Here is a 20,969-nt window from a genome sequence, read left to right on the forward strand (position 1 = left end):
TCTACTGGTTCACTACTCGAATGCCTACAATAAGCAGGAATGGGCCAGGATGAAGTCAAAAGCCAGAAACTCCATCTGAGTATCCCACATGGGTAGCACAGTCCCAAATACTTGATCCATGATCTGCTGCCTCCCAAGGTATATATTATCAGGAAGCTGGATCAGAAGCAGAGTAGCTGGGACTCTAACCAGATACTACAATCTGGGATGTAAGTATTACAGTGACTTAAACACTGTTCCACATAACTTGCTCCAAGGCATAGTCTTTCCAATGATCCTTAGTCTTTTTGGTAGATTTCAGTAAATAAATCCCTCATATTTACAAGATAAGAGATCAGCTCTACATAGTCAGTATATAGTAAGGTACTCGAAACATTAACTGAGGGTAAAATCATATTCACTATTAAATAGTTTAAACCGTAATAAAAATAAATAACTTGCAAGTTTATTAAATTCTCACTTTACAAATTTCCTTCCTATTATACAATCATAATTCAGATGATTGCATTTTGACAAAAGGAAATCATTAAAAAAGCACAATAGGGCTATTATTTCCTTTCATTACCCATCCAATATTTTCATCTGTTGTGGGTCTTCACTACTTACCATGCCCTCAAAGCCAACTCTATAAAGGTTCTTAGCACCATTATCCCAGAGAACATATGCTGCGCTGTGTGGGCTTGATGCACTCCAATCTTGGATTTCTGTTACCTAACAGAAATTTTTGAGAAAAGAATTTTGTTTAAAGAGGAGGAAAGAAGTTAGTACTTTTAATTATGTTTAAATCTTAAAAATTATTTCACCTATCAGCCTGTTAAACAAGATCATTAAAAAAAAACTTATTCACCAAATGCATGCCCCTTCTAACATAATTTCTAACATAATTAAATTATCACTGAAGACATACTTTTTGAGAATTATAAGGTAATTTCTAAACCCAGTGTAAAATTCTTAAATCAAGAGACTTAGAAATTATACAAATAGATTACCAGGAAATAACTTGATGCAAAATGTTAAATTTTTGTATTCCTTTTTTTAAAAATTTTTATTTAAAATAAAGGGGAGAGCGATCCAACATGGGAAGCGAGATACTCAGCAGACTCATAGAATGGCAAATGTCCTCACAGCACTCTGGCCTCAGAATCAGCCCTAAAGGCATTCCAATCTGGCTGAAAAGCCCATGAGAGTATTTCAGGCATGGAAAGCCAAGACACTCTGGAAAAAAAAAAAAAAAACTAAATGAAAGATCTCTGTGAGTGAGATCCCAGTGGAAAGAACAGGTCTTCAAAGAAGAAGGTACCTTTCTCGGAAGGGAGGAGAGAACCTCCACTTTGACTATGACCTTGTCTAAACAAGATAAGAGTCGGAGAACTCAGAGGGCTTCCATAGCCTTGGAAACTCATGACTGGTGCATAGGGAGATTACTGATGCCATAAATAGGAGTGTCAATTTGTAAAGTCAACAACAGGAGTCACTGTGCACTTACTCCTCATGTAGGATCTCTGTCCTTAATGTGCTGTACATTGAGCCTTAATGCTATAACGAGTACTCAAACAGTATATTTCACTTTGTGTTTCTATGGGGGTGCAAACTGTTGAAATCTTTACTTAATGTATACTAAACTGATCTTCTGTAAAAAAAAAAAAAAAAAAGAAGAAGAAGAAGAAGAAGAAATTATCAATTCCCAACTTGACTCTCACTGGGATTAAACATGACAATAGGTCTGATCTGATTTCATCATCATTTAAAAAATCATCTATTATTTTTCACTCTATGTTTCTGTGTGTGAGCAAACTGTTGAAATCTTTACTTAATGCATGCTAAACTGATCTTCTGTATATAAAGAGAATCGAAAATGAATCCTCATGTGAATGGAAGGGGAGAGGGAGTGGGAAAGGGGAGGGTTGCGGGTGGGAGGGACGTTATGGGAGGGAAGCCATTGTAATCCATAAGCCATACTTTGGAAATTTATATTCATTAAATAAAAGTTAAAAAAAATAAAAAAAAGAAAAAAATTTTATTTAATAAATATAAATTTCCAAAGTACAGCTTTTGGATTACAGTGGCTTTTCCCCCCGATAACTTCCCTCTCATCTCCTGCTCCTTCTCCCATTCCATTCACATCAAGATTCATTTTCAATTATTTTTATATACAGAAGATCAATTTAGTATACATTAAGTGAAGATTTCAACACTTTGCACCCACACAGAAACACAAAGTGTAAAGTACTGTTTGAGTACTATGTGTGTTCCTAAAAAGTTAAGAACTGCATATTCTTTTAAGCTCATTACTCAAAACAAACTTTATAACATTTGACCAAATACTCAAAATGATTCACAATAGTCTTCTGAAGAGCCAAAAACTGACAAACAGAAAGTTCTTTAAGAGCCTCAGAAATAACGTTCACAGCAAATTTGAGTTGCATTGTTTCTTCAGCAGTATCCCTTGATTGCTCCCCAAAAAGCAGAGCACTGAAGTTAAGCTAGCACCACTACACAGGAAACAAAGACATAATTTCTAGGCCACTGATCCAAACAGATCGATGCTTTTTTTTCTTTTATTTTTTAAGATTTATTGTTTTTTTTTTTTTTTTTTGAAAGAGTTACAAAGAAAGAGAGAGAGAGAGAGAGAGAGACTTCCAATCACTGGTTTACTCCTCAAATAGCCAAAATGGCCGGCGTTGGGCTGGGCCAGGCTGAAGCCAGGAGCTTCTTCTGGTCTCCCACTGGGTCTCCCACATGAGTGACAGGGCCCAAATACTTGGGCCATCTTCCGATGCTTTCCCAGGCATATTAGCAGGGAGATGGATCAGAAGTAGAGCAGCCAGGACTCAAACCAGCACTAATGGGATGCCAATGTCACAGGCGGTGGCTTTACCTGCTATACCATAGTGCTGGCCCCAGCCAGACTGACTCTTAAACTCATTTGATTAACACACACACACACACACACACACACACACACATACAAGACCTTCAAAAAGTTAATGGAAAACGTGTATTCTGAAAAAACTATGCATAGATTTCAAAATAATTTTTTTTGACATGCAGATTTAGACAGTGTGAGAGAGACAGAGAGAAAGGTCTTCCATTGTTTCACCCTCCAAATGGCCGCTACAGCCGGCGTGCTGTGGCCAACCGATCAGAAGCCAGGAGCCAGGTGATTCCTCCTGGTCTCCCCTGCAGGTGCAGGGCCCAAGGACCTGGGCCATCCTCCACGGCACTCCCAGGCCACAGCAGAGAGCTGGCCTGGAAGAGGAGCAACCGGGACAGAATCCGGCACCCCAACTGGGACTAGAACCTGGGATGCCGGCGCCGCAGGCGGAGGATTAGCCAAATGAGTCGCAGCGCCGACCAAATTTTAAAATATTTTTACAACCACATAAATTTAGGATACAAGCAAGTTTATTAGTCAAGCTCTGAATCATTAAACAAAATTCCTTCACTTTTAATGTGATCTTATACATTATTGATGGAAAAATGAAGTGGAAGGCTGAAGAAAAATAGCTACAGTAATTTAACACTTTTAATGCTGAAAAAGAAGTATGTACAGAATGTCTGCCAAAATCACTGGGTAAAAGTTGCGAGAAACTCTAAAGGATCAGTCTGATGACACTATCTGAACTCATTCATCAATCTTAACATCACCAGTAATAAGATAATCAAAATTTATGTGCCTCCTGATAGGATGTAACTGAAGATATACAGCATCACTTATGAGGCACACTTGCCAAAATACAACTGAATCTGAATCTAATCAATCCTCTACATCTAGAAAATAGTTCATAGGAAATTCAAGGATTAGAAGATCGAATAAAAGAATAACAAAGAATCAATCAGCCAATTCCAAAGAACCTGGTTTCTTCAACAAATGAGTCAGAAAAGCGCTATGGCATTCACAGATGGAAACAGGTGGTTAAGTCACCACTTGAGACACCTGTATCCCATACCAGCATACCAGTTAAAGTCTCAGTTGCTGTGTATTTCCAATCCAACTTCCTGCTAATGCGCCTGAGAAGCAGGAAATGATGGCCCAAGGACTTCAGTTCCTCCTACCCAAGTAGGAGACTAAGATGGGATTCTTGGCTCCTGACTTTGGCCTGGCTCAGGCCTGGCTATTGTGGGCATTTGGAGAGTGAACTAGCAAAGGGAAGATTGATCTCTCCCCTCCCCTACTCCCCTGCCTCCGTGTGTGTGTGTGTGTGTGTGTGTGTGTGGCTCTCCCTGTCTCTGTCACTCTGCTTTCAAATAATAAATATATCTTTTTAAAAATATTAATTGCTGGCCGGCGCCGCGGCTCAATAGGCTAATCCTCCACCTAGCGGCACCGGCACACCGAGTTCTAGTCCCGGTCGGGGCGCCGGATTCTGTCCCGGTTGCCCCTCTTCCAGGCCAGCTCTCTGCTGTGGCCCGGGAAGGCAGTGGAGGATGGCCCAAGTGCTTGGGCCCTGCACCCCATGGGAGACCAAGAGAAGCACCTGGCTCCTGCCTTCGGATCAGCGCAGTGCGCCAGTCGCAGAGCACCAGCTGTGGCAGCCATTGGAGGGTGAACCAACGGCAAAAGGAAGACCTTTCTCTCTATCTCTCTCTCTCACTATCCACTCTGCCTGTCAAAAAAAAAAAAAATATATATATATATATTAATTGCTGAAGTTGGGTGAAGACTGCAAGGCAATTTCTTATGCTTTTCTTTCTATTCTGGTTATGTTTTGAAATTTTCCATAAAGTTTTTTTTAATAAAGAAATAGGATACAGAACACTTGATTAACATATTCAAAAGCAACTGTAAAACAAAACAAAACAAAACAAAAAGCCTTAAAATCGAACACAGGTAGAGGTTCTTAAGAAATACTTAAGGTACCAATCAAAACACCAAGGACGTTCTTCTCAGATATAGAAACAATGATGCTGAAATTCATATGGAAACACAAGAAAGTCAAATAGCAAAAAGCAATCCTATACAATAAAAACATAGCCAGAGGCATCACAATACCAGATTTCAAGACATACTACACAACAGTTATAATCAAAACAGCCTGGTACTTGTACAAAAACAGATAGATAAATTGGTGAGACAGAACAGACCAGAAATCAATCTACGCATCTACAAGCAAATTATCTTTGATAAAGGAGCTAAAATCAATCCCTGGAGCAAGGACAGTCTCTTCAACAAATGGTGCTCGGAAAACTGAATCTCCACCTGCATTAGTATGAAGCTACACCTTACACAAAAATCCACTCAAAGTAGGTTAAAGACCTAAATCTACGACCTGATACCACCAAATTATTAGGGAACATTGGGGAAACACTACAAGACATTGACATAGACAAAGAGTTCTTGGAAAAGACCTCAGAGGCACAGGCAATCAAAGCCAAAACTGAAAAATGGGATTACATCAAATTGAGAAGCTTCAGCACTGCAAAAGAAACACTCAGCAAAGTGAAAAGGCAACCGACAGAATGGGAGAAAGTATTTGCAAACTACGCAACTGATGATAAAGGATTAATAATCAGAATATATAAAGAGATCAAGAAACTCAACAACAGCAAAACAAACAACCCAGTGAAGTAACAGGCTAAGGACTTAAACAGATATTTTTCAAAAGAGGAAATCCAAATGGCCAACAGATACATGAAAAAATGCTCAGGATCACCAGATGTCAAAGAAATGCAAATCAAAACCACAATGAGGTTTTACCTCACCCCCTGTTAGAATGGCTTTCATACAGAAATCAACAAACAACAAGTCCTGGCATGAAGGGTGATCCATCCAGACTGTAACCATGTGATTTCAGTGGCCACATAAGCTCTTATCACCAAGACCCCCACTGCCAATATACCATGTTTACTGACCCAAGGATGTACTGCCGTAGGGAGCCCAACCCACATTCTCAAGGATACTTGGTTTACCTGAACTATATGGTGATGGCATTTCTACTCAACCTAATACCTCATCAGTTGAGGTCTCCTATCCAAAAAATCCTTAAAATTCCATGTGGGCAATAGTAACCTCAGAATCAAAAAACACATAGTAACCCATTCCCTTGAACCATATTCTTGCCCAACACCTAGCACCTGGCCCTATCTCTAGTGGCCAGATGACCTGTGTTGAGCTCTGTGTTCCCAGATCTCAAAAAAAGGTTTGTGCACTGGACTGCCTAAAAAAGACACATAAACTCCAGTGAAGTTGGAGCAACATAGGTTACCAGAAACTCTCTTCAGCTTACATTCTCCTGGGAGACTTCCTCTAACAGTAAACAATTCTGCCTTCTTACAATAGCTAGGTCTGTGCTTGCTACTTTCTTTTTTCAAAAATTAAATTCTATATACTATAGAAAACAACACAAATTTACACAACAATAAATAAAAGGGAGGGTGGGCATTTAGCATAGTGGTTAAGATACTAGTTAACATGCCTGCAGCATTCTATCTTAGAGGACAGGGGTATAAAACCCACCTCCAACTCTTGATAAGAACTTCCTCTGAATGCAGACCCTAGAACAAAGCAATGATTGGTTATGCTGAAATAACTGAGTTCCTGGCAGCCACATGTGAGACCTGGCTGGTATTCCACGCCCCCAGCTTTGGCCTGGACCCAGTTATTGCAGGCATTTGGGGAAAGAACCAGGAGAAGGGGAGCAGTCCTCTTGCACACTCACTCACTCACTAAAATAAAGTATTTCTTAAAAAGAAGAGAGACTGGCATTGTAGCATAGCAGGTTAAGCCACCACCTGTAACACCAGCATCCCATATGGGCACCAGTTCAAGTTCTGGCCCATGCTCCACTTTCGATCCAGCTTCCTGCTAGTGCACCTGGGAAAGCTACAGAAGAGGGCTGAAGTCCTTCGGCCCCTCTACCCACATGGAAGACCCAGACGAACCTCCTGGCTTTGGCCCAGCCCAGACTTGGCCACTGTAGCCATTTGGGGAGTGAACTAGCAGATGGTAGATCTCTCTCTCTCTCTCTCCTTTTCCCTCTCTTTGTAACTCTGCCTTTCAAATAAATAAATTTATTTTAAAAGAAGAAAGTAAAGGGAACAATAATACAAAAATCACCATGGCTATTAATTAGGGAGTTTGCAACTGGGGCAAGGCACACACAGAAGGCTTTTAAAGATATTCATAAGAGGGGCCGTGGCACAGCGGGTTAAAGCCCTGGCCTGAAGTGCCAGCATCCCATATGGGTGCCAATTCTAGTCCCGGCTGCTCTTCTTCCGATGCAGCTCTCTGCTATAGCCTGGGAAAGCAGCAGATGGCCCAAGTCCTTGGGCCCCTGCACCCACGTGGGAGACCCAGAGGAAGCTCCTGGCTCCTGGTTTCAGATTGGCGCAGTTCCGGTCATTGCGGCCATCTGGAGAGTGAACCAGCGGATTGAAGACCTCTCTCTCCGTAACTCTGTCTTTCAAATAAATAAGAATAAATCTTTAAAAAAAGATATTCATAACAGGGATCCAAGATGGCTGAACAGCAAAAAGCTACACGGACCTCAGCCAGAGATATCGGAAAAACAAAGTAAGTCCCATGTTCCTAGGGAACATGTTGAAAGAAATTTCCTGTGGAGAACAGACAAAACAGAGACTCCATGGGGCAGCGAGGAGAGAGGACAGACATACCCCACCCACTAGACTGCTAGCCACTCCTGAATCTACATGGCCAGCTGCCAGCTGAAAAGCGCTATCCTGTCAGGATAACCTGACAGGAGACTTCTTGGCCCCTGTCACTGGTGGCTTTGACAGAAATAGAATTCTACGGTGTCCTCGGGATTTGAGTCCATGAGGAGCTGGCAGGGTTCTGGGAAACTTTGCTCTGGAAAGGGAAGTCATGTTGCCTCCTTCTTCTCCCCGCTTTCAAAGCACCATACTCAACTTGCTGTGATGGAGATGGAGTTGAACACCATCCTGAGTCAGGGAACAGCAAGGAGTTCTCCAGATGCCAGAGGCTGCTGGGGCCGAGAATGGGGAAGCTAGTAGGATGGATCATGCACCCCCCTGCATCTTGTGACTGTGGGAGTTTCTTTTTTTTTTTTTTTTTTTTTTTTTTTTTTTTTAAGATTTATTTATTGTGGCTGGCGCCGCGGCTCACTAGGCTAATTCTCCGCCTGCGGCGCCGGCACCCCAGGTTCTAGTCCCGGTTGGGGTGCCGGATTCTGTCCCGGTTGCTCCTCTTCCAGTCCAGCTCTCTGCTATGGCCCGGGAATGCAGTGGAGGATGGCCCAAGTGCTTGGGCTCTGCACCCGCATGGGAGACCAGGAGGAAGCACCTGGCTCCTGGCTTTGGATTGGCGCAACACGCCGGCCACAACCACCTGCTGTAGCAGCCATTGGGGGGTGAACCAATGGAAAAAGGAAGACCTTCCTCTCTGTCTCTCTCTCTCTCACTGTCTAACTCTACCTGTCTAATATATATATATATATATATATTTACTTAACTTTCAAAAGTAAGACATAAGGGGCCAGTGTTGTGGTATGCAGTGCCAGCATCCCATTTGGGCAACAGTTCATGTCCCAACAGCTCCACTTCCAATCCAGCTCCCTGCTAATATCCTGGGAAATGCAGGAGAAGATGGCCCAAGTGTGCTTGAACCCCTGTTACCCAAGTGAAACACCTGGAAGAAGCTCCTGGCACTTGGCTTTGACCTGCCTGGTACCAACCATTGCAGCCATCTGGGGAGTAAACCAACAGACAAAAGATCGATATTCTCTCTCTCTCTCTCTCTCTCTCTCTCTCTCTCTCTTTCCTTCTCTGTAACTCTGACTTACAAATAAATAAATCTCTTTAAAAAAAAAAAAAGAATATTCTAAAATTTGCACAACAGCAGTTCACCTTTAAAGGAATTCCCATCAGACTGACAGATTTCTCAACAGAAACAGGTCAAGAGAGAATGGAGAAAGATGCACAATTTAATCTTTAGATCTTATAAAAGGGATGGCTAACATTTTCTGTAATAGCATAGTCAAAATAATAGCTTATTATAATTTCATACCTAGATTTACTTTGCCATCAGCGAAGTAAACAGTAAACAGGGAAAACCTCCCTTTCAGACCAAACAAAGGGAAAGAAAGTTTTAAAGTAAGGACATAGCTTTCCTGACAGGCACTGCCTGCCTCAACATAAACCACTATATAACATGCCTGTAATTATAGACTTCTAGTTTAGGCCACCGAAAATTAGAGATGGGACTTGAGCACCTCCTTGACTTGCATCCTCTGGTCTGCTTTAACAAAAACCAGGAGGAAAAAGCTAGGCATCAGAAGCAATGTAAAGATAGGTGGCAGGCCTATTAAATGTAGCTCTGTACAGTGATCTGCCCTCAAGGAGACCCAACAGGCCAGTCCACTGCAGTGGCTTTCAATGTGGTAAGCCTGGGCTTCAGCAGAAGTCAGCTTGTGAAGAGCCTTAGTAGCTCTGCCAAGAGTTGGATCACTGGAAATGGAACTGCCCTGGAGTCGGAGGACGTCCAGATCAGAGCCACAGATCTTACTGGCTCTAAGCTGAAAAGCCCTTCACTCAGCCCAGCTTCCAAGGTGACCACTGCTGCTGAGAGGAGACGGCCAAATAGGGTCAGTAACATTCCAGGCAGAACTGTAAATTTCCTGTTAAAGATGCCACCTGCCTTTACCTAGCCAGCTCTCCTCCCAGGCCAGCTAGGTAATGGAAGTCAACAGGGTGCCTTCCCAAGGAAGTTCACACCTCCTTCTGGGTGCACCCTATGTGAAGAGATAAATAAGTCTGAGCCTCATAATTCACAAGGCCTCAAAGCCCATCAGATTATTATCAAGCCCCTTCTGTAAGGTTCTATTTGCCTCTCAATCAAAAAACTTATCTGTAACTTAGCACTATTATCAGTTCCTCTAATAAGGACTCTGTCCTTTGTTCTAGACCCTGTTTAGCCCACTCCTGGGCCTCATTCCTTTGTAATCATAATCTCTACTCTAACATCAATGGCTCTTCTCCCAACATGTGTGTACTGATGGTCCTCTCCCACACTTAATGTTGTATGATTATTCAGCATTTCTCTACAGACAAACCCCTCTACTCACAAAAGTTGAGTGGCCTTTCTCCCAGTCTTGGCTGGGATCAGCTTTAAACAATGTCCATCAAACTGTCCTCACAAGGGTCCAGAGACACCCCTCCATTTTCTCTCTATGAAATCCTCTCATTACCTGGTTAATGCTACTCTTAAGACCATTGGTTACTATGGTTCTTATCCTGACTTTTATACTACAGTGTCTGTTTAAGTGTTTACAGCAGGTGATAATGGAACGAACGAAGGCCTTCAGCAACCCGGTTGTCAACCAAATTCTGCTAGAGGGATATCCTCGGCTCCCCACCCAGGAGACAGTGGCTTGAGACATCGCCCCATGCCAGCGAAGAGTACCTCGTCACCCTTTGTCAGCAGGAAGTAGCTCTAAAGATAGATCATCGTCTCTCTACCCCTCCTGGACTTTTAGGACTAACGTAATACCATGTAATTCCTGCTTTATAAAAAACAAAAGGAGGGAATGTTAGGAAACTGATGCAGTTTTATCTATGGGGCGATCTACACCCTGATTTACATCCTAGGCCCTATCTCCCACCGCCATTGCTGAAAGCCAGGTGGCCACATGGCCCAACCAGCGTTGTCAAGCTTCACCCCCATCCTAATGGGATTTGCTGCTCCTGCTTCCCTGCCCACAAAGTTTTAAAAGGACCTATTCCTGAACACGTGGCTCTCTTGGCTCCTCTCTTCTCTCCTGCCCACTCTCTCTAGCCTTCTCCTCTCTCCTCTTTCTCTCTTACTCTCTTTTTCCCTCTTAGTCCCTTCCCTCAAGCCTGCTGGCTTTTCCCCAATAAACTCTTTCCCTTAAAAAAAAAAAAAAAAAAAAAAGAGAGAGAGAGAGAGAATGGAGAAATATAGTCCAAGTCCTAAAAGAAAAAAACTGCCAACCCAGAATACTTTACCCAGTGAAGCTCTTATTCAGAAATGAAGGTGAAATAAAGGCTTTCCAAGACAAGCAAAAAGTCAAAAAATTTGTCACCACCCAGCCAGCCTTACAAATGATACTTAAGGCTGGGGCTAGTGCTGCGGTGTAGTAGGTAAAGCCACCAACTGCAGTGCCAGCATCCCATATGGGTACCAGTTCAAGTCCCGGCTGCTCCACTTCCGATCCCTCTCTCTGCTATGGCCTGAGAAAGCAGTAGAAGATGGCCCAAGTCCTTGGGCTCCTGCACCCATGTGGGAGACCCGAAAGAAGCTCATGGCTCCTGGCTTCGGATGGGTGCAGCTCCAGCCGTCGTGGCCAACTGGGGAGTAAACCAGAAGATGGAAGACCTCTCTCTCTTTCTGCCTCTCCTTCTCTCTCTGTGTAACTCTTTCAAATAAAAATAAATAAGTCTTTTTTAAAAATGATACTTAAGGGTGTACTATACACAAAAAGAGATAATCCATGCCATGAAAGAATGTGAAGGTATGAAGGCAGAAGAAAGCTTCCTAGTAAAATAAAAAGGATATTCAAAACAAACAATAGGAATATTTATATAAACACGGCAGGATCAAGTCATTATTTATCAATGAAAACCTTGAATGTAAATGGACTAAAAGATACAGACTAGCTGAACAGATTTTTAAAAAAAGACCCATCTATATGATGCCTATAAGATATACACTTCACCAATAAAGCTATACACAGATTAAAGTGAAAGAACAGAAAAAGATATTCCAAGCAAATAGAAATCAAAAGTGACCAGGAGTTGCTATACTCATATCAAACAAAATAGACTTTAAGACAAAGACTGTTAATAGACAAAAAAAAGGTCACTATGCAATGATTAACAGATCAATTCAACAAGATGTGAATACAGTAAATGTATATGTACCCAATATAAGGACACCCAGATGTATAAAACAAATGTTAATAGGTCTAAAAAGAGACATAAGTTCCATACAATAATAATGGAGTACTTCAACGCCTCACTTTCATCAATGGACATAGCAACCAAACAAAAAATCAACAAAAAAAACAGAGCTGGGGCCAGCGCTGTGGCACAGTGGGTTAACGCCCTAGCCTGAAGCACCGGCATCCCATATGGGCACCGATCCAAGCCCTGGTTGCTCCACTTCCAATCCAGCTCTCTGCTATGGCCCGGGAAAGCAGTGGAAGATGGCCCAAGTCCTTGGGCCCCGCACCCATGTGGGAGACCGGGAGGAAGCTCTTGGGTCCTGGCTTCGGATCAGCGCACCTCCAGTGTTTGCTGCCAATTGAGGAGAGATCCATCAGATGGAAGACCTCTCTCTCTCTCTCTGTGCAACTCTGACTTTTGAATAAATAAATAAATCTTAAAAAAAAAAAAAAAAAGAAACAGAGCTGATCTACACTACAACCCAAATGGACACACAGCTACAGAATACACTTTCTTTTCATCAATACATAGAACATTCTCTAGCATAGACCACATATTAGGTCATAAAACAAGTCTCAGCATTGGTGTTGTGGTACTATAGGTTAATCTGATACCTGTGACATTGGCATTGCATATGAGCGCTGGTTTGAGTCCCAGCTACTCCACTTCCCATTCAGTTCCCTGCTCATGTGCCTGAGAGTGCAGCAGAAGATGTCCAAATACTTAAGACTCTGCAACCCACATGGGAGACCTGTATGGAGTTCTGGGCCCCTGGCTTCAGGCTGGCTCAGCCCTGGTCATTACAGCCATTTGGAGAGTGAACCAGTGGTTGGAATATCTCTGTCTCTCTCTTTCTCCCTCCCTCTCAAAAACTTCTTAAAAAAAATCAAGTATCAACAAATTAAAAAACAGTGAAATCATATCATGTATCTTTTCTAATCACAATGGAATGAAGCTAGAAATTAACAACAAAAAAAACCTCCAGAAAACATACAAATACATGAAAACTGAACAACATGCTCCTGAATGAACAGTGGGTCATAGAAAAAAATCAAAACGGAAATAAAAAAATTCCTTGAAATGAATGAAAATGATGGGTTGCAGCAAAAGTAGTGTTAAGAGGAAAATTTACAGTAGTAAGTACCTATGAAAAAATTGTAAAGTTATCAAATAAATGATTCAACAATTATCTCAAGGACCTAGAAAAACAAGAATAAACCAAATCCAAAATGAGTATAAGAAATAATAAAAATTAAGGGCTGGCACTGTGGCTCACTTGGTTAATCCTCCGCCTGCGGCGCTGGCACCCCATGTGGGTGCCGGGTTCTAGTCCTGGTTGCTCCTCTTCCAGTCCAGCTCTCTGCTGTGGCCTGGGAGGGCAGTGGAAGATGGCCCAGGTGCTTGGGCCCCTGCACCCACATGGGGACCAGGAGGAGGCACCTGGCTCCTGGCTTTGGATCAGCGTGGCGCTGGCCGTGGCGGCCATTTCGGGAGTGAGCCAATGGAAGGAAGGCCTTTCTCTGTCTCTCTCTCATTGGCTATAACTCTGTCAAATAAATAAAAATAAAAAATAAAGAAATAAAAAAATTAGAGAATAGACAAAATAGAAATTAAAAAATTGTACGAGCTGGCGCTGCGGCTCACTAGGCTAATCCTCCGCCTTGCGGCGCCGGCACACCGGGTTCTAGTCCCGATCGGAGCGCCGGATTCTGTCCCAGCTGCCCCTCTTCCAGGCCAGCTCTCTGCTGTGGCCAGGGAGTGCAGTGGAGGATGGCCCAAGTCCTTGGGCCCTGCACCCCATGGGAGACCAGGATAAGTACCTGTCTCCTGCCATCGGATCAGCGCGGTGCGCCGGCCATAGCGCGCCAACCGCAGCAGCCATTGGAGGGTGAACCAACGGCAAAAAGGAAGACCTTTCTCTCTGTCTGTCTCTCTCTCACTGTCCACTCTGCCTGTAAAAAGAAAAAAAAAACTGTACAAATGAAATGGGTCAGTTTTTTTGAAAAAAAATAAACAAAAATAATAAACAATTGACTCAACAAAACAAAAAAAGATACTAAACACAAATAATTTACCAAAATTGAGGCTTAAAGACATAGGAAACCTGAATAGCCAGACCAATAATCAAGACTGAGACTTAATAAGTAATGAAGAGCCTCCCAACAAAGACAAGATCAGGACTGGTGGCTTCAGTGTTGAATTCTACCAAACTTTCTTTTTTTATTAAGGGAAAGAGTTTATTGGGGGAAACTTGAAGGACCGGAGGGAAGGGGCGAAGAAGGAAAAGAGGGAGAAGGAGAGTATAAAAGAAAGATTGAGAGAGAAAGAGAGAGAGAGAGAGAGAGAGAAACCAGGAGACGGAGAAAAAGAGAGAGCCACGTGTTCAGGAACAGGTACTTTTAAAACTTTGCCAGGGGGCAGGCAGGGAAGTAGGAGCAGCGAATCCCATTAGGATGGGGTGGGGCTGACACCGGTGGTTGGGCCATGTGGCTACCTGGCTTCCAGCAATGGCGGCGGCGTCTACAACCTAGGATTCTACCAAACATTTAAGAACTAATAATTCTTACTATTCAAAACAACCGAAAGAAAGAAAATCCTTCCAAATTCTTTCTATAAGACCAGCATTACTCTAATTCCAAAACCAGAGAAAGGTACAACCGAAAAAGGTAACTATAAACCAATATTCCTAATGAACATACATGTAAAAATCCTCAACAAGACACTAGCAAATCGAATCCAACAACACATCAAAAAGATCACCCACCCAGACAAACCGGGATTTACCACAGGTATATAGAGATAGCTCAACAAATACAAAACAATAAATACAATAAATCACATCAACAAAATGAAGGATAAAAGCCATATGATTATTTCAATAGATGCAGAGAATGCATCTGATCTAATACAATATCCTTTCATGATTAAAGAAACCTTAAAATTTTGAATATAGAAGGAACATACCTCAACACAATTAAGGCAATACATGACAAACCCACAGTCTGCATGATATTGAATGGGGAAGGCTGGAAGCATTTCCACTATGCTCTGGAACCAGACAAGGATGTCCTTTCCCACCATTATTATTCAGTATAGTTCTGGAAGTTTTAACAAGAGTTATTAGACAAGAAAAAGAAATCAAAAGGATATGAAATGAACAGGAGGAAGTCAAATTACCCTTGTTTGTAGTTGACATGATGCTTTATTCATAAATAACTCCATCTGAGACTATCATATAAGTCATAAGAAAATTAGGTAAAGTGTCAGGATATACAATCAACACACAAAATTCAATAGCATTCTTGGGGCTGGCACTATGATGTAGCAGGTCAAGTTGCCACTTGCAGTGCAAACATCCTGGATGGGTACCAGTTCAAGTCCCAGCTGCTCCACTTCTGATCCAATTACCTGCTAGTGGACCTGGGAGGACAGGGGAGGATGGTCCAAATGTTTGGGTCCCTGCACCCACGGGGGAGATCTGTAGGAGGTTCCTAGCTCCTGTCTTCTGACTGGCCCAGCGCAAGCATTGTGGCCACTTGGGAAGCGAATCACTGGGAAGAGGTCTTTCTCTCTCTGACTCTGCCTTTCAGATAAATAAATCTTTTCTAAAAAATCTATAGCATTCTTATACACTCACAATACTCTGGCTGAAACTTACAAGATCAGTCACATTCACAATAACTACAAAAAAATTAAAATACTTTGGGATAAAGTTAAGCAAGGAAGTAAAAAATCTCTACAATGAAAATTAGGAAACATTAATGAAAGAAACAGAAAACACAAAAAAATGGAAACATCTTCCATATTCATTGTTTAGAAGAGTTAACATCACCAAAATTTCAATAGTACCCAAAGCAATTTACAGATTCAATGCAATCTCAATCAAAATACCAATGGCATTCTTCACAGACCTAGAAGAAAATTCTAAAATTCATATAGAGACACAATCTTAGACAAAAGACCCAGAATAGGCAACACAATCTTAAACAATAAAAACAAAGCCAGAAGCATCACAATACCAAATTTCAATATGTACTACAGGGTTAGAATGGCATAAAAACAGACATGTAGACTAATGGAACAGAACAGAAACTCCAGAAATTAACCCATGCATCTACAAAAAACTAATCCTTAACAAATAAGCTAAAATCATTCCCTGAGGGAAGGACAGTTATCTTGGATAATGCCCCAGAAGAACAAACAATAACAGCAAAAATGAACAAATACATCAAGTTAAGAAGTTTCTACACAGCAAAGGAAATAATTAAGAAGGTGAAGAAGCAACTGACAGAATGGGAGAAAATATCTGCAAACTATGCATCCAATAGATGAATAACCAGATAAAATATAAATGAATAAATAGATTATATAAGGAGCTCAAGAAGCTCAACAACAGTAAAACATACAATCCAATTAGGAAATAACCAAAGGATATGAACAGGCATCTTTCAAGGGATGAAATACAAATGACCAATAGACACAGGAGAAAATGCTCAGGATCACTAGCCATCAGGGAAAAGCAAATAAAAACCACCACAAGATATCACCTCACCCCAGTTAGAATGGCTATTATTTTTTTTTAATTTTTATTTATTTATTTGACAGGTAGAATTACAGACACTGAGAGAGACAGAGACAGAGAGAAAGGTCTTCCTTCCGTTGGTTCACTCCCCAAATGGCCACTAACGGCTGGCGCTACACTGATCCAAGGCCAGGAGCCAGGTGCTTCCTCCTGGTCTCCCATGTGGGTGCAGGGACCCAAGCACTTGGGCCATCCTCCACTGCCTTCCCAGGCCACAGCAGAGAGCTGGAGTGGAAGAGGAGCAATCTGCGCCCATATGGGATGCCGGCGCCGCAGGCGGAGGATTATCCAAGTGAGCCACGACACTGGCCTTAGAATGGCCATTATTCAAAAATTAAAAAATAACAAATGCTGGCAAGAATGTGAACACAAAGGTACCCTAATACACTGTTGGTGAGAATGCAAACTGGACAACCAATACGGAAAACAGTACAAAGATTCCTCAAAAAACTATGACCCAGGTATCCCACTCTTTGGACTATTACCAAAAGAAATTAAATCAGCACATGAAAGAATTACCTGCACTTCTACATCTATTATAGCAGCTCAATTCACGACAACTAAGATCAGGAATCAACCTAGATGTCAATCAATTTATGACTGGTAAAGAAAAGGTGGTATATATATATACATAATGTAATACTATTCAGCCATAAAAAAGCCACTGGAACAAAATGGATACAACCGGAGATTATGCAAAGTGAAATAAACCAGACCCAAAAAGACAAATAGCACCATTTTCTCTTATTTGTGGCAATAAACAGAGAATATAAAAATTGTGTGTATGGTATACCATTCAGTATAGTTATAAATATTGCTTCACTGAATCATAATATATAAATAACAATATACCCTTCTTTCCCACAGGAAGGGTAGGACAGGGCAGGGCAAGGGCAAGGGCAGGAAAGAAAAGGAAAATAGTTGAGTACTCTCGGAGTACTAGTAATGTGCTGGTCTTCATTTGAATGCTGATTTTGAGCTATCAGAGGACCAAAAACTTATTTATTTATACACTTGGGTGCATTTCTTGGTATGTATACTGTATTTCAATGTTTTTTTTTAAATACTCATGATATTCTATTTCTTCATCTGTATAGCTGGAACAAAATCATTCATTTTATTATTCTTCAAGATTTATTTATTTGAGAAGCAGAGTTACAAAAAGATGGAGAGACAGAAAGAAAGGTCTTCGATTTGCTGGTTCACTCCCCAAATGGCAGCAATCACCGGAGCTGGGCCAATCTACAGCTTTCCCAGGCCATAAGCAGAGGGCTGGATCAGAAGAAGGGCAGCCAGGATGTGAACCGGAAACCATATAAGATGCCAGCACTGCAGGTGGAGGCTTAACCTACCGTGCCACAGCACCAGTCCTACTATCATTCTTTAAACTTGCACATTTATTTTGTACATCTGTTTGTATATGTGATGCAGGACTACTACAAATGGTTGTAGAGGCTTTTCGCTGCACAAAATACCTCACTGAAAAGGATAGTAGGGGCTATCACCAGCCCAAGGCCATTTGCCAGAACATTTATGCTGGCAGATAAGGCTGTTTTGGCTCCCACCCCCGAAGGGGTACCTTTTCACAGTCATTGGGTTGCCAAGTATGTCCCCTTAGTGACCTATCCATCCAGCTATGGCAAGTTGTGCAAACTGAGACCGTTCTTTCTTTTTAAAGTAGTGCTTCTCAAGCTTTTACGTGAAAACACATGCCTATGGATTTTATTAAAAGGAAGATCCTGATTTAGAAAAGCTGTGAGAAAGATTACCTATCACATTTCTAACATTTCTGTCAGTGACAACAACGTGGCTGGTCCACAGACCACACCACATTCACAAGAACTTACAGTTTTATTTCACTTTCTCCCCTAATTAGAATACAGGGGGTTGGCATTTGATGCAGTAATTGTTTCAAGTAATGGGGCTCCTGCCACCCGTTGGGGAGACCTGCACTGTATCCCCAGATCTGGCCTAGGCCCCGCCCTGGCTATGGGCATTTGAGGAGTAAACCAGCAGCTGGGCACTGTTTGTCTCTGTCTCTCAAATAGATAAAGAATAAATTTTTAAAAATATAAAGGTAAGGGGCTGGTACTGTGGCAAAGCAGGTAAAGATACTGCCTGCAGTGCCAGCATCCCATATGGGCGCTGGTTAGAGTCCCAGCTACTCCACTTCCAATCTGGCTCTCTGCTATGGCGTGGGAAAGCAGTGAAAGATGGCCCAAGTCCTTGAGCCCCTGCGCTCACATGGGAGACCCAGAAGAAGCTCCTAGTTCCCTAGTTCCTGACTTTGGATGCAGCCATTTGGGGAGTGAACTATCAGATGGAAGACCTCTCTCTCTCTCTCAGCCTCTGAGATTCCACCATTCAAATAAATAAATAAATCTTTTAAAAAATTGAGTTCTTTATGCTTTTAAAAACTGTATCAAGGCAAGGTGGGCATTTGGCCTAAAGATCGTGACACCAATTAGGGTTCCTATTTCCCACACAGGAGTGCCTGGAATCCATTCTCTGCTCCTTCATTCCAGATTCCTACTGGTACAGACTCTAGGAGGCAATAGTGACAGTGATGGCTCAGGTGGTTGTATTTCCGCCACCCACATTAGAGTCCTGATTGAGTTACCAGCTTCTAACTTCTGCCGCAGCCTAACCCTCACCACTTTGAGCAACTGGGGAGTAAAGCAGATGGGAGCTCTGTCAGTCTCCCTTTTTCTCCCTTTCATTCTCCCTCGCAAATAAATAAAAAATATATTTTACTCCAAGATACATCATATGTAAAGTTACAAATCAATTCTCAGCAAACTATTTTGTTTTTGTTTTTTTAAAGACTGATTTATTTATTTGAAAGTCAGAGTTACACAGAGAGAGGAGAGGCAGAGAGAGAGAGGTCTTCCATCCAATGGTTCACTCCCCAATTGGCCACAACGGCCAGAGCTGCACTGATCCGAAGCCAGGAGCCAGGAGCTTCTTCCGGGCCTTCCATGCAGGTGCAGGGACCATCCTCTACTGCTTTCCCAGGCTATAGTAGAGAGCTGGATGGGAAGTGGAGCAACAGGGTCTAGAACTGGTCCCCATATGGGATGCCAGCACTTCAGGCCAGGGTGTAACCCACTGCGCCACAGCGCCAGCCCCAGCAAACTTTTTAAAATAGAAATCAGGGCCAGTGTTGTGGCACAGCAGGTTAAAGCTCCGGCCTGTAACACCAGCATCCCATATGGGCACTGGTTCGAATCCCAGCTGCTCCACTTCCAATCCAGCTCCCTGCTGATGCAACTGGGAAGGCAGTGGAAGATGGCCCAAGTACTTGGGCCCCTGCACCCACAGGAGAAACTCAAAAGAAGCTCCTGGCTCCTGGCTTCAGATCGGCTCAGCTCCAGCCGTTGCGCCATTTGGGGAGTAAACCAGTGAATGGAAGACATCTCTGTCTCTGTCTTTCAAATAAATAAAATAAATCTTTAAAACAGAAATCATACAGAACACCTTTTCTGATTACAATACAAAACTAGAAATCAATAATAACAAAAACCCTGGAAACTACAAAAACATATATGGTACTTAAGCAACTTACTGCTGAACAAACAATGGATCAACAAAGAAATTAAGGAATTTTTTTTAATTACTGGAATGAATGAAGATAGAAATGCAACACACCAAAATCTATGGGATACAGTAAAAGCAGTATACTAAGAGAAGTTTATAGCAATCAATGACTGAATAAAAAGTCAGAAAGATTTCAAATAAATAACTTATCACCACACCTCAAGGAACCAGAAAAACAAGAACATATAAACCCAAAATTTATTAGAAGAAAAGAATAAAACTTGGGGGCCAGTGAAGTAGTCTAAGCCTCTGCCTGCAGAGCCAGCTTCTCATATGGATGCCAGTTCATGTCCTAGCTGCTCTTCTTCTGATCCAGCTCTCTGGTTAGGGCCTGGGAAAACACTAGAAGATGGCCAAAGCTCTTGGGCTCCTGCACTTGCGTAGGAGACCTAGAAGAAGCTCCTGGCTCCTGACTTCAGATCAGCCCATCTCCAGCCATTGCAACCATTTAGGGAATGAACCAGCAGATGGAAGACCCTTCTCTCTGTCTGTCTGTCTCTGTCTCTGTCTCTCTCTCTCTAACTCTCTCTCTCAAATAAATAAAAATCTTTAACACAAATAAATAAAACTTGAACACAAAAGACAAGAGAACAAAAAAAAAAAATCAGTGAATCAAAGAATTCTTTGAAAAGACAAACAAAACTGACAAACCCCTAGCTAGAATAAAAACAGATTCAAACATAAAATCAAACATGAAAACAGAGACATTATAACTGACATCGCAGAAATACAAAGGACTGTTAGAGCTCACTATGAACAATAATATGGCAACAAATTTGATAATGTAGAAGAAATGGGCAAATTTCTGCATATACACAATTTACCAAGACTGAATCATAAAAAAAAAAAAAAAAGAATGCTTAAGCAAACTATTGACAAGCAGTAAGATTGAATTAGGACTAAAAAGTCT

The 20,969-nt window shown here is 41.9% G+C and overlaps 1 protein-coding gene across 2 annotated transcripts in view; it reads right to left on the bottom strand.

The window, feature by feature from the left end:
• The window catches only part of MIB1 (MIB E3 ubiquitin protein ligase 1), a 164,766-nt gene that overhangs the window by 108,362 nt on the left and 35,435 nt on the right, over positions 1–20,969 (bottom strand). For both annotated transcript variants that reach the window (XR_016214602.1, XM_002713451.6), the window contains exon 4: positions 607–711. Coding sequence is in view for 1 of the 2 variants with exons in the window: in XM_002713451.6 (XP_002713497.1) it covers positions 607–711 (105 nt within the window). In the remaining variant the exon portion in view is untranslated. The remainder of the gene's footprint in view (positions 1–606; positions 712–20,969) is intronic.

The sequence above is a fragment of the Oryctolagus cuniculus genome, chromosome 10 (assembly GCF_051225735.1).
Source record: "Oryctolagus cuniculus isolate XC-2025 breed Fujian yellow rabbit chromosome 10, ASM5122573v1, whole genome shotgun sequence".
In the NCBI taxonomy this organism is placed as follows: Eukaryota; Metazoa; Chordata; class Mammalia; order Lagomorpha; family Leporidae; genus Oryctolagus; species Oryctolagus cuniculus.